This window comes from Muscardinus avellanarius (assembly GCF_963383645.1).
Source record: "Muscardinus avellanarius genome assembly, chromosome: 6".
NCBI classification, from domain to species: domain Eukaryota; kingdom Metazoa; phylum Chordata; class Mammalia; order Rodentia; family Gliridae; genus Muscardinus; species Muscardinus avellanarius.
The window spans coordinates 75123642-75136160 of NC_137791.1; the positions used below are offsets into that span (position 1 = coordinate 75123642).

Sequence of the window (12519 nt, forward strand, 5' to 3'; positions counted from 1 at the left end):
ATTTGTAAAGTTGCCTGGAATGTCATATGTTAGGTTATAAACACAAAATCAAAATGAAGGGTTTTATGTGTTGTGTACAAATCTTAATTATTTTGAAATGGACAAACGTCATTACATTTGTAACCTTGTACAGAGGATTTTTCACAATGTGCCTAGCTTGGTGTCCATTCAGCTAAAATTGAAAAAAAAACTGCATGAAGAGTTAAAAATCAGAAATTAAACAAAGTATATATAGAGATAACTATTTTATATTACACGACCCTGTCCTGTATTTATTTCTACCCCCTTTTTGAAAGTATTTATAAAACTAGTTGAGGATAGCTGTATTTTTTTGTTGAACTCTTTAGTAGAATTTGTGCCTTTTTGTCTATATGTGAATAAATGCTGTACATTTTGCAGTAAAAAAAAAAGAAAAGAAAAGCAGAATTTTCCTAACAAATTCTAATGAAATATGTCTATTTTTCATACAAAAAATCACTTCCATACTATATAGATTAATAAGAATTATAGGATATTTATGGAGGTGAGTAGACTTGTGTTCTGTTAACATCTCATCCTCTCTGGTTCTCATCATCACTCCTGAATGGCTCCCCAGGGTAAAGTGATTTGATTATTACTAATAGCAAGATCTAGGCACAGAAAGATTATGGTTATGGGAAGAAGTTAATTAAGAAAGTTACAGTAGGAAAGGGTCACAATAAAGTATATATGGCATTTATTAAGCAGAAATGGCAAACTTTTGTCTGTTTAAAGCCACTAAATTAAGCAGTGTTCTGTTTGATATTTAATACAATACAGGATGCTTCTATAAAATATGGGGGCTTAATTTTTGGCTTTTAATAATCAAGATAGAGATAAAGAATTTAATATATCACCAGAATTATAGATTTTTAGAAAAGCACTAAAATGTTACCTATCTTGCTGATGCAGTGGTACATGCCTAAAATCCTAGTATTTAGAAGGTATATGCCTAAAATCCTAGTATTTAGACAGGAAGATCATAGGTTTGAGGTCAGCCTCAGCAACTTTACATGGCTCTCTCCAAACTAGTGAGACCCCATTTGAAAAGAAAAAAAAGGGGGGGATTGGAATTATAACTTGGAGGTGGAATGCCCCTGGGTTCAAATCAGCAGCTGAAAGTATGAAAAGAACAGGTTTTTATTAATTACAAGTGGAAAAAGAGTAACTTTGCAGTGGAGAAATGTGGCAGATATCAGATATAATTTATACTATTACAGCAATCAAAGTTAACCTCACCATCAGTATGGCCTAGGAACAACGTGCACCTTCAGAAATGATGGGCTGAGAAAGGGGGAAGCATGACTTTCCAGTAGTGGGAACCCATGGTGAGAACTCAAACTGAGCAACATCTATTAATATCTGACTAGCACTTTGCAAATGCGCCCAAGTCATTAAAACAAATAGAGGAACTGTCACATTGGAAGAGACCAAGGACCCATGGAATTAAATACAATGTGGGATTAGGTCAGGAAAATAGCCCTAGTGGGAACATAGGCAAAATTTAAACAAGGTCTCCAGATTAACTAATAGTATTGGGACAATGTCAATTGGCTGGTTTTAAATAACTGTTCTATGATTACATAAATATTAACAGGAGAGATGGGTGTAGTGGCACACACTTATAATCCCAGTATTTGGGAGGCTGAGACAGAAGGATCAAGGTTTGCAGATAGCCTCATCTATTAGTGAGGCCCTTTGCAACTCAGTGAGACTCTGTTTCAAAATAAAGAATAAAAAATAGGGCTGGGGGTGTAGCTTGGAGGTAAAATGCCCCTGGGTTCCATCCCCAGTACTGCAAAAATGAAATACATATATTTATATTAAGAGAAGATAAAGGATATTCAATAGCTCTTTGTACTATTTTTGTACCTTTTCAGCATGTTTACAATTATTATTTTTATTATTTTTATTTGTTATAAGTGGAACATATGGAAAGTGGTGTACATTTATATTGTGCATCATGCATTTCCTTTCCCCCTCCCAATAGAGAGTGTCCTGGTTAACCATGTTATATTTATACTATTACACATATTCATATGTAGCTCCTCCATTGAACAACCTCAGCTTTCTTCCTCTCCTATCCGTCCATTCAAGCTTTGCTGAGATTTCCCCTCCATCATCTGGAGTCCCTCTGGTATTACCACTACTCCCTCGCTTGGACATAATAGAGAAAACATATGTCCCTTCTCTTTCTGTGCTTGACTAATCTCACTTAACATAATGTTCCCCAGTTCCTTCCATCTTCTTGCAAATGCTATTATTTATTGTTCTTTATAACTGAATAGAATTCCATTGTGTGTATTTCCCATAATTTTGCAATCCATTCATCTGTTGATGGAGATCTAGGTTGGTTCCATATTTTGGCTATTACAAACTGTGCTGCTATGAACATGGGTATGCATATGTTAATGTAGTTCTCTGATTTCAACCCCTTTGGAAAGATACCCAGGAGTGGTATAGCCGGATTAAATGGTGGATCTATTCCCAGTTTTCTAAGGAATCTCCATACTGATCTCCATAGTGGCTGAACTACTCTGCATTCCCACCAACAGTGTAAAAGAGTTCCTCTTTCCTCACATTCTCACCAGCAATTATTGTTGTTTGATTTCTTTATGTTTGCCACTCTGATTGGGGTTAGATGGAATCTCAGCGTAATTTTGATTTGCATCTCCCTGATGGGTAGTGATGTTGAACATCTCTTCATGTATCTATTGGCCATTTGTATCTCTTCTTTTGTGTAGTGTATTAATTTCAGTTGCCCATTTCTTGATTGGGTTGTTTGTTTTGCTAGTGTAGTGAGCTCTTTGTATATTCTGGATATTAGCCCCCTATCAGAGTGGTGGCTGGTAAAGATCTTCTCCCATTCTATAGGCTTCCTCTTTAGGCTCTTGATGGTTTCCTTTGATGATAAGAAACTTTTTAGTTTGAAGAGATCCCACTTATTAATTCTTGCTTTAATTTCCTGCGCTTTGGAAGTCTTATTGAGAAAGTTACTCCCTGTGCCTATATGTTGGAGTGTAGATCCTATGCCTTTCTCTAATAACTTCACAGTCTCTGGTCTAATTTCTAAGTCTTTGCTCCATATTAAGTTGATTCCTGTGCATGGTGAGAAGTAATGATTCTGATCCAACTTTCTACAAATGGATAGCCAGTTCTCCTAGAACCATTTGTTGAAAAGGCTGTCTTTTCTCCAGTGTATGAGTTTGGCCCCTTGGTCAAAGATCAATTGACTATAGATGTGTGGTTTTGTTTCTGTATCTTCTGTTCTGTTCCACTGGTCAGTCTGCCTATTGTTGTGCCAATACCATGCTGTTTTTACTACTATTGCTCTATAGTATAATTTGAAGTCTGGGATTGTGATGCCTCCTGCCTGGTTCTTGTGGCTGAGAATTGCTTTGGCTATTCTGGGTCTTTTCTTTATCTGTACAAAATTCATAACTGATTTTTCCAGGTCTATGAGAAATGTTGTTGGTATTTTAATGGGGATTGCATTGAATCTATAGATCACTTTTGGCAGAATGGCCATTTTGATGATATTAATTCTGCCTATCCATGAGCAAGGGAGATCTTTCCATCTTCCAAGGTCTTCTTCAATTTCTTTCTTTAATGTTTTATAGTTTTCTCTGTAGAGGTCTTTTACATCTTTGGTTAGGTTTATTCCTAGGTATTTTATTGGTTTAGAGGTTATAGTAAACACCATGACCATGTTTAAAATTATTTTAAAATTAAAAGTTAAAAGATTATCCAACCTAATTTCCAAAAGAAACCTGTGGCCCAGGAGGCATACCTACCTTTCTCAATGTTTCACTGTTATAGTAAATGGACTATACTAGACTGTTCAGCTAGACTGTTTTGTGATCATATTATCAATTTTAATTGGATTATACTTTCTAATGTCTTTGTGAATATTGTAATTGTTTTTAAATGGTCTGAAGTTAATTCTTTTCCTCACTATAGAAAATACATTATTTTGAAAATGTGAGAGCCCAGAGAAAAACCAGATTATTTTTCTGCTATTTAAGTGGGTTTTCATTTCTAATAAATAAAATTTTCATATTTAGATGGTCAATTTAGGTATTTGAAAAATTCTACCTAAACTGGGTATGGTGGCACACACCTGTAATTCCAGTACTTAGGAGATTGAGATGGGAAGATCACAAATTTGAGGCCAGCCTCAGTAAATTAATGAGGCCCTCAGCAACTTAGTGAGAGACCCTGTTTCAAAATAAGGCTGGGGGTGTGGCTTTGAGGCAGAACACTCTTGGGTGCAATCCTCAGTACACACATGTGCATGGGCAAACACACACGCATGCACATGCACACTCAAGTCTAGGTAAGCTGGGCATGATGGTATAGGCCTATAGTCTCAGTACTTGGGAGGTTGAAAATCACTTGAGCTCAAGAGTTCAAGACCAGATTAAGTCACATAGTACAACCCTACCACATAGCAAAATAACAAATCTACCCATTCCTTTATTTTGACAGCATTTTATTATTTCCTTGCAGTTTCGATTTCTTCTTGTATATCCTCAAATGATTTTAAATACACGTATTCTATAGCCTTTATATAATTGTTCCTTTATCTGAAACCCTTGGTGTTTTAATCTTCTTATATTTGGATTATGGTATCATAGATTGTTTCCTCCAATATCCTGTGGTTTTTAATTCTATGCTAATCTTCAGTGACTTTATCTGTGAGAGTCCTCTGTGGCCCGGTTGATGATGGGCCTTCTATAGTGATTTCTACTTGTTTCTGCAAGGAACTCAAGAAGTATGATTGGGCTGAGGTTGATTTTCTTATAGTGTCTTTGTTCTGGGTGTCACCGGCAAGACTTCGAGGATAATTTAGCCCTGGATTTGTAGGAGAAATATGCCTGAAGTTCTGAATTCTCAACAGACTGTTTTGTTCTGCTCTGAACCCTGGGAAAGATGGGTTTCTTTGTCATCTTTCTGGATTGGTGAACTTCTTGTTAATTCTAAATGAATGAATATCCTTCCAGAGTTCTAGGCTTAGGCAGGGTCTTAACTTCCAACTCCATGTTTGCATGGACCTTAAATCCCTAGAAGTTCCCAGGCTACTGAGACATACACAGCCCTCTTAGGAAAGCAGGGCCATGGTCTCCTATACAGGCTGAATTTCAGTACCTTTTGTTCCTGGCACCTGGAAATTTCTCTCTATTCTGGGAGATCAGCTGTGAACACCTTATAAATTCTTGATGTGTTTTAACTAACGCTTCTAGATAATGAAAATAGAAGATTTCTGAGAAGTAACAATAAAGAACACTGAAGAATATTTATGTGTAATTTTGTTTAAAAGTCTCATCAAGAAGAAGTGTACTGATTGTTTGAGAAGGGTACAAGGTAGAGTTGGAGCACCCAACCTTTGAAATTAAACTGAGATCTACTAGGTAACTTTTAGCAAGGTGGTGGATCCCAAATTTTGCATGTGCAAAATGAAGTTATTTAGACCTTAAATTAAGCAGTAGGTGTTATGCATATTGTATTTATACAGTCTAGTGCACCACCTAGCAATGTGTACAGTGTGATGGATATCATGATTATTCTGCTTTTAAGCGAGAAATACAAAGTATCAGAAAGTTTAGTTCACTGGAATCACAATCTTGTTAATGATATTGTACAAAAAACAAGTTCTAAACTGCTGCATGCAAAGCTGAAATTAGGCCAAAGGAAAAGAGTTACCATATCGGGGGTGGTCCTGTGTAATCTTGTAGATGATATCTTCAGCGCTGGTACCTGGAGCTTCAGCCTGTAAGAGCCGATTGGTGATCTGCAGCATCCCACCTTCTGGAACCCACACCATCGAATTAGCCACCAGCCGGAGAGTGCCATCATTCTAGAACAAGAAAAGTGTGAAGAGTTGGGTCCGAGAAAAATAAGAAAACATTTACCTTAGAAACATGAATATCCCATTATTGGGATACTATAGTAAGATCCCATTATCACTACAGATCATCTTATAAGAATTTATGCTATGAACCATGTGTATACATTTTGGGAAGATATATGTACATGTTTATAAGTGTATATACTCTGATTTTTCTTTTAATATATTATGAACAAATTACTTACGTCATTAAGGAGGACTAAATCTCCCCATTTTTTCTTTCATTTGTCTGTTTATGTGTCCCTCTGTCCTCACCATATTCATCCTTACTCAGTATATGCTCATAAATATTCAAGAGAGTTATTGCCTGTTATATGCCAGCTCCTTTACTAGAGAACTGAAATATACAAGGATGTCTGAAGCAAAATCTCAACTTCAGAACATATATTCTAGTGAAAGAGACACACAAATAGTTCGAATGCTTCACAGTGATATTCTATAAGACACTTGGGTGGGGAGCTATGAGACCAGAGAAGAGGGAGGTCTCAGGAATATTTTCCTAAGGAAATATTATTTTTGTTTTGAATAACAACAAAAATAGGCTTTTTAAGTTGAGAACTGGTGAAACAGATTCTAGGCAGAAGGCTCAGCATAAGAAAAGGCAATGAAGCCGGGCGTGGTGGCGCACACTTGTAATCCCAGCATTCGGGAGGCCGAGACCGAAGGATCATGGTTCACGGACAGCCTCAGCTACTTAGTGAGGCCCTCTGCACTCAGTGAGACCTGGTTTCAAAATAAAGAATAAAAAATAGGGCAGGGGGTGTAGTGCGGAGGTTGAATGCCCCTGGGTTCCACCCCGAGACCCGCAAAAAAAAAAAAAAGGCAAGGATGTGAGACAAGTCTCTCACATCTCACATTTATTTATTTATTTATTTATTTATTTATTTATTTATTTATTTTTGGTGGTACTGGGGTTCCTGGAAGCCCTTCTACCTCCGGGCTACACTCCCAGACCTATTTTTTATACTTTTTTATTTGGAAACAGGGTCTCCTAAGCCAGCGCGCGACTGGCTTCGAACCTGCGCGATCCTCCTGTCTCTGCCTCCCAAGCGCGGGGATTACAAGCGTGCGCCACCACGCCCGGCGACATCTCACATTTAATAAGGTGCCCAAGTATTTGGTGCTGGTAGAGCTTAGGGACCAGGGAAAGGCTGGAAAAGGTAGAGGCTAGGCTCAAAGTCTCAATTCATCTTATAGACACTGGAAAAAAAAGAAAAGAGTCTTCAGGGAAGGAAATGGGATGATCAGTCTGTCCTTAGGAAGACAGACTCGAAGGGCAAGAGATGGAGGTGACTAGCATCGGGATGAACCAGGCACAGTAGAAACCATTGAATAAGTCCTGTTAACGGCTCAGAGGAGAGGAGACAAAGGCTCATGAGAGGGCAACTGCAGTGGGATGAAGAGTTAGCAATTCCAGAAGCAGAATTGACAGGCCTGATGGCTGATTGAAAGCAAAGCAGCAGCAGCAGCTGGGAGTGGCCGGCTGGGAGAAATCGCCATTTGAGCACTCGGGAGAAGGCAACCATTTTAACTGCTAAAGCTAATGTTATTTAAAATGCTGCCAGTTCTGATTTACAAGGTGCACGCCCTCTTCTGAAGCCTTGTAATTGACATTTTCCACAGAATGAGATTAGTGAGGCTGCCGGTGTTCAGTTGGTTTTCATACTTCAAATATCAATGAATCTGTTATTTTAAAAGAGGACATTTCACAAGGGATGGTTTTCTAAATTATTGTGATTACCTTCAAATATGCCAATAAACAGCAGAGCAAACACACTCAAAGCAGGGGGCTGTTCAGAAGAGAAGGCAACAACTGTTCTGCAATCATTTGGCTTCTGGATATCTCACCTCTCAGAAGCCAGCCATGCCCATCGTCACCACAGGACCCAGGAAACGGTGTCCAATGGCACCTGGCAGAACATGGCAAAGGCCCTTCCTATCCTAAATGGTGCTCAAGGGCAAAACCCCAGACCATTTCCTCCTTTCACAATGGATAGAGCACACTATTTGCAAAAATATCAAAAGCATGCCAAAATTTTTGCATTTAATCTGGCAGAACTCTGGGAAAAAAGGACCTAACTCCAGAAGAATTTTATATACTATGATACCTTTGGGCCCAAGTTTCAAAATTTTGAAAATTTTCCCAATAGCCATAGTCAAGTTAATTTTGATTTGGTTATAGAGATCAATTAAATGCCAATAACCATGTTATTGAACTAAATAGGCAATGTAGTATTTTCATATTCTAAATAAGTACTGGGACCTTTTACCAGATGGCTCTCCCTACATCTTTACATTGACCATACTTGATCAATACAATTCTGGACAATTCCTATGTGAGTATAAATATGTAGGAGACAGTACCACTTGCAACTCAATACTTAGGGAACAACAACACTTAGAAGTTTATATATAGAATCTAGGGCCCTACCCCAGATCTTCTGGAATCAGACCTACAAAATTAGAATGTGAATTTTTAAAACTGCCCAGATAAATGTGCAAGAATGCTAAAATATAAGAACTATGACCCTCAGTGGAGACTGCAGTGCTTTACAGTGGCTTACAGGTGAGCCTTTGAGAATATATAAGTTTAACATAACATAATATATACATCTTCTTTTCTGAATTATTATTGTCAGTACGTATGAAGAAATTAATGACACTGAGGACAAGAAGTGTAATTCTTGGATGTTAATAAAATGGCAGAATAGGAGGCTCTCACCCTTAAGTACACATAGAAACCCTAAAAAAGTTTTGTTTGTGGTACTGGGGATTAAACCTACGGCCTTGCAGATGGTAGCCAAATGTTCTTCCATTAAGCTATATCCCCAGTCCTAGAATCTCTAATTTTAACAACCACCCACAGATAGCAATACCTTTATGGAAGCCCAGGAATCCAGATGAAGGGTTCGAGCACCATGGTAAAGAGAAAAAAAAAAAAAAAAGTCTAGGAATAGATACATTGAGGAGAATAAAAAATAAGTTTCATTTTACCCATATCACCTTCCTGTAAGATGACACAGCTCAGTGCCAGGAGAGGGAGGGGTTCAGCTTGTGACTTCTCCCACAGGGGAAAAGTGAAAGCAGAGTGAGTGCTAAGAGTGCCCAAGAAGCCCACCCCACCCCATGCACAGCACCAAGGAGACTGAACTAGGAAATGGAGGAGGGAGTTCAAAGTAACAACCTTGCAGATCTCAAGAAACCGGTGGACTAATAGGGGAACTAACTAACCAGCTCTTGAACTCCACCAATGACTCTGTCCACAAGCCCCACCTGTGCACTCCCAGCACTCCAGGCAGCCCCTGTCCATAGCAAAGAGTGTGGCGAGCTCCCCCACAGAAGGTGCACGCGCGCTCTGCAGTTACTGCATGGGCGTCCCTTCATACAGCACACGGATATGGAATAACCGTGAAACTATATGGACATATGGACACTCACAGGGAAAATAAATGAAAGGCTTTCAGCACATAGCTTGGCATTGCGGTTTCAAGAGGCTGCCTTACAACCCTAAGACTCCCCTAAAGAGGAAACAGAAAGAGTGAAGTGGGCATCTCAAGAGAAAAAGTCTGAGAGAACTCCAAAATCTTTAGCTGAAAGGACTGGTGATGAAAGTCTTTCTCTCCTGAAGCCAGACAGTAAAGACTGGAGGAGGTAACTGCTTGTTCGAATGCAAACAGCAATACAAAACTTCAAGGAACACACACAAAAAGTCAAGAAAACAGGAGCTGGGCGAGGTGGTGCAGGCATGTAATCCCAGCATTCGGGAGGCTGAGACAGTGGGATTGTGGTTCTCCACCAGCCTCAGCTATTTAGTGAGGTTCTTTGCAACTCAGTGAGACCCTGTTTCAAAATAAAGAATAAAAAATAGGAATGAGGGTGTAGCTTGAAGGTAGAATGCCCCTGGGTTCAATCTCCAGCATTGAAAAAAAAAAAATCAAGAAAACACGAGGCCACCAGAGGAAGAAAACTAAGCTACAGTGGCTGTTGCCACAGAAATGGAGATCTCCATATGAACTGCCTGACAAAGAGTGCAAAATAATAATCTCAAAGAAGTATACTGAAGGAACAGAGAACACAGAGACCTAAGCAACAATCAGGAATAAGACACATGAACAAAATCAGAAGCTCAACAAAAAGATAGAAACCATAAACAGAAACCAAATAGAAATTATGGAACTGAAGAATAAAATAAATGAAGTGAAAAATTCTAAAGAGCTGATTTCACCAAGAAAAAGTGAATCAGTAAACCTGAAGACAAATCATTTGAAATTACCCAGTCAGAGAAACAAAAAGAGTAAGAGCATTGAAAGAGTAAAGGCCAAAAAACTTTCAAATCTGGGGAGGAAAATGAACATTCACATTGATAAGGCCCAAAAAATTCCAAACAAATTGAACATAAGTCTTTACTGAGACACGTTATTATCAAATTCTCAAAAGTCAACGCTAAAAGAGAATTCTGAAAGAAGCAAGAGTAAAGTGAACCTTCATATAAAAAGAAATTCCCTATGGCCATCAGTGGATTACTCAGCAGAAGCCTTCTAGGCCAGGAAAGTGAAATGATATAATTAATCAAAGTGTTTGAAGAATTAAACTGCTAAAAGAAAAGAATAATTTACCAGCAAAGCTATCATTCAGAAATGGAGAGATGGAAGACTTTCCTAAAGAAGCATACACTGAAAAAGTTCTTTACAACTATATCTATCTCACAAGAAATGCTAGAAATCCTCAATTTGAAATTAAAGGATCTTGCCGGGTGTGGTGGCGCACGCTTGTAATCCCCGGGCTTGGGAGGCAAAGACAGGAGGATCGCACAGGTTCAAAGCCAGCCCTGCTGGCTTAAGAGACCCTGTTTCCAAACAAACAAACAAACAAAAATACAAAATAGGTCTGGGATTGTAGCCCAGAGATAGAAGAGTTTCCAGGAACCCCAGTACCACAACAAATAAATAAATGAATAAATAAATAAATATGAAATTAAAGGATCTTAATTAGCAAAAACAAAAACCACATGAAAGTAGAAAACTCATTGCTAGAGAAAAGTACACTTGACCTTCTATATCCATGGGTTCTACAATCATGGATTCAACAAAGTTGAATCATAAATATTCAGAAAAAATTGCAGCTGTACTGAATATATACAGACTTTTTCATTATTTCATACACTATACAGTATGACTACTATTTACACTGTATTCAGTATTATGACTCTAGTATAAAAGTTAAGAAAAGAAAGTATTATAAATAACTATGGCTATAGAAATTTGTTAATGGAACCATGACATAAAGAGATATAAATGGTAATACCAATAAAACAAAATGGTAAAGGGCACAGAGAAATAAGTGAAGAGTCTTGTATGTGATGAAAGATAAATTGTTACCAGTCTAAAATAGACTATTATAACTATAAGATATTTTATATAAGCCTCATAGTAATTACAAAGAAAAAGAAAGGAATCAATGTAATGTGTGCCACCTAAACACACACACACACACACACAAAAAAAAAAAAAAAAAAAAACTCATAAAATCATCATGCCTCATGTGGTGGTGCACACCTATGATCCTAGGACTTGGGAGGCTCAGACAGGAAGAAGAGGGGTTTAAATCAGGTTCAGCAACTTAGCAAGATGCTCCATAACCTAGTGAGACCTTGTTTAAAGAAAAAATTTAAAAATGGCTAGTAGTATAACTCAGAAATAGAATGTCCTCAGTGCCAACACACACACACACACACACACACACACACACACACACACACACATCAAATTACAAAATAAAACAATATTATTCACCCTTAAAGAAGGAAATACTGTATTTGTACAAAATGGATGAATCTGTGAACATTCAGTGAAATACAGAAAAACAAATTCTGATCTCATTTATATGTGGAATCTAAAATAGTCAAACTCATAGATGTAGAGAGTAGGATGGTAGTTCACAGGAGCTGGGAGGTAGGGGAAATGAGGAGATGATAGTCAAAGGGTACAGAGTTTCAGTTCTGCAAGATAAGTTCTGAAAATCAGCATAGTGCCAACAGCTAACAATACTTTGTGGTATATTTAAAAATTGCTAAGAGGATAGATCTTATATTAAATATTTCTTGTAAAGTTAATAAGCCAGACATGGTGGTACATGCCTATAATCCCAGTACTTTGGAGGCTGAGATAGGAGGATCACGGGTTCAAGAACAGCCTCATCAACCTAGTGAGATCCTGTTTCCAGACAAAAAAAATGTTTTGGGGGTGTACCTTGAAGGTAGAATGCCCCTAGGTTCAATCCCCAGTACCATTGTCCAAAAAAAAGTAACGATAATAAAGGGGTCAGGAGGAAACTTTGGGAAATGATGGTGTCTATGACTTTGAGGTGGTGATGCTGTCATGAGTGCGTACACATCTCCAAAATCATCGAGTTGTACACATTAATGAGAAGAGCTTTTTACATGTCAATTATACATTAAGAAAGTGGTTTTTAAAATGTATAAATCTTCCCATTTATTATGATCATGGTTTCTTTTTGTTTTCTTTGGGGGGAGAATAGAGCAACATTGAATAGGAGATGGCTAAAAGACTACAGAATATCTTTTCTATAGGTAA

The 12519-nt window shown here is 37.9% G+C and overlaps 1 protein-coding gene across 1 annotated transcript in view; it reads right to left on the reverse strand.

The window, feature by feature from the left end:
• FRAS1 (Fraser extracellular matrix complex subunit 1) overlaps positions 1-12519 on the reverse strand; it is a gene marked incomplete at its 3' end in the record, with an annotated part of 480497 nt that overhangs the window by 140317 nt on the left and 327661 nt on the right. The window contains exon 30 of the mRNA XM_080697854.1: positions 5722-5875. Coding sequence (XP_080553980.1) covers positions 5722-5875 — 154 coding nt within the window. The remainder of the gene's footprint in view (positions 1-5721; positions 5876-12519) is intronic.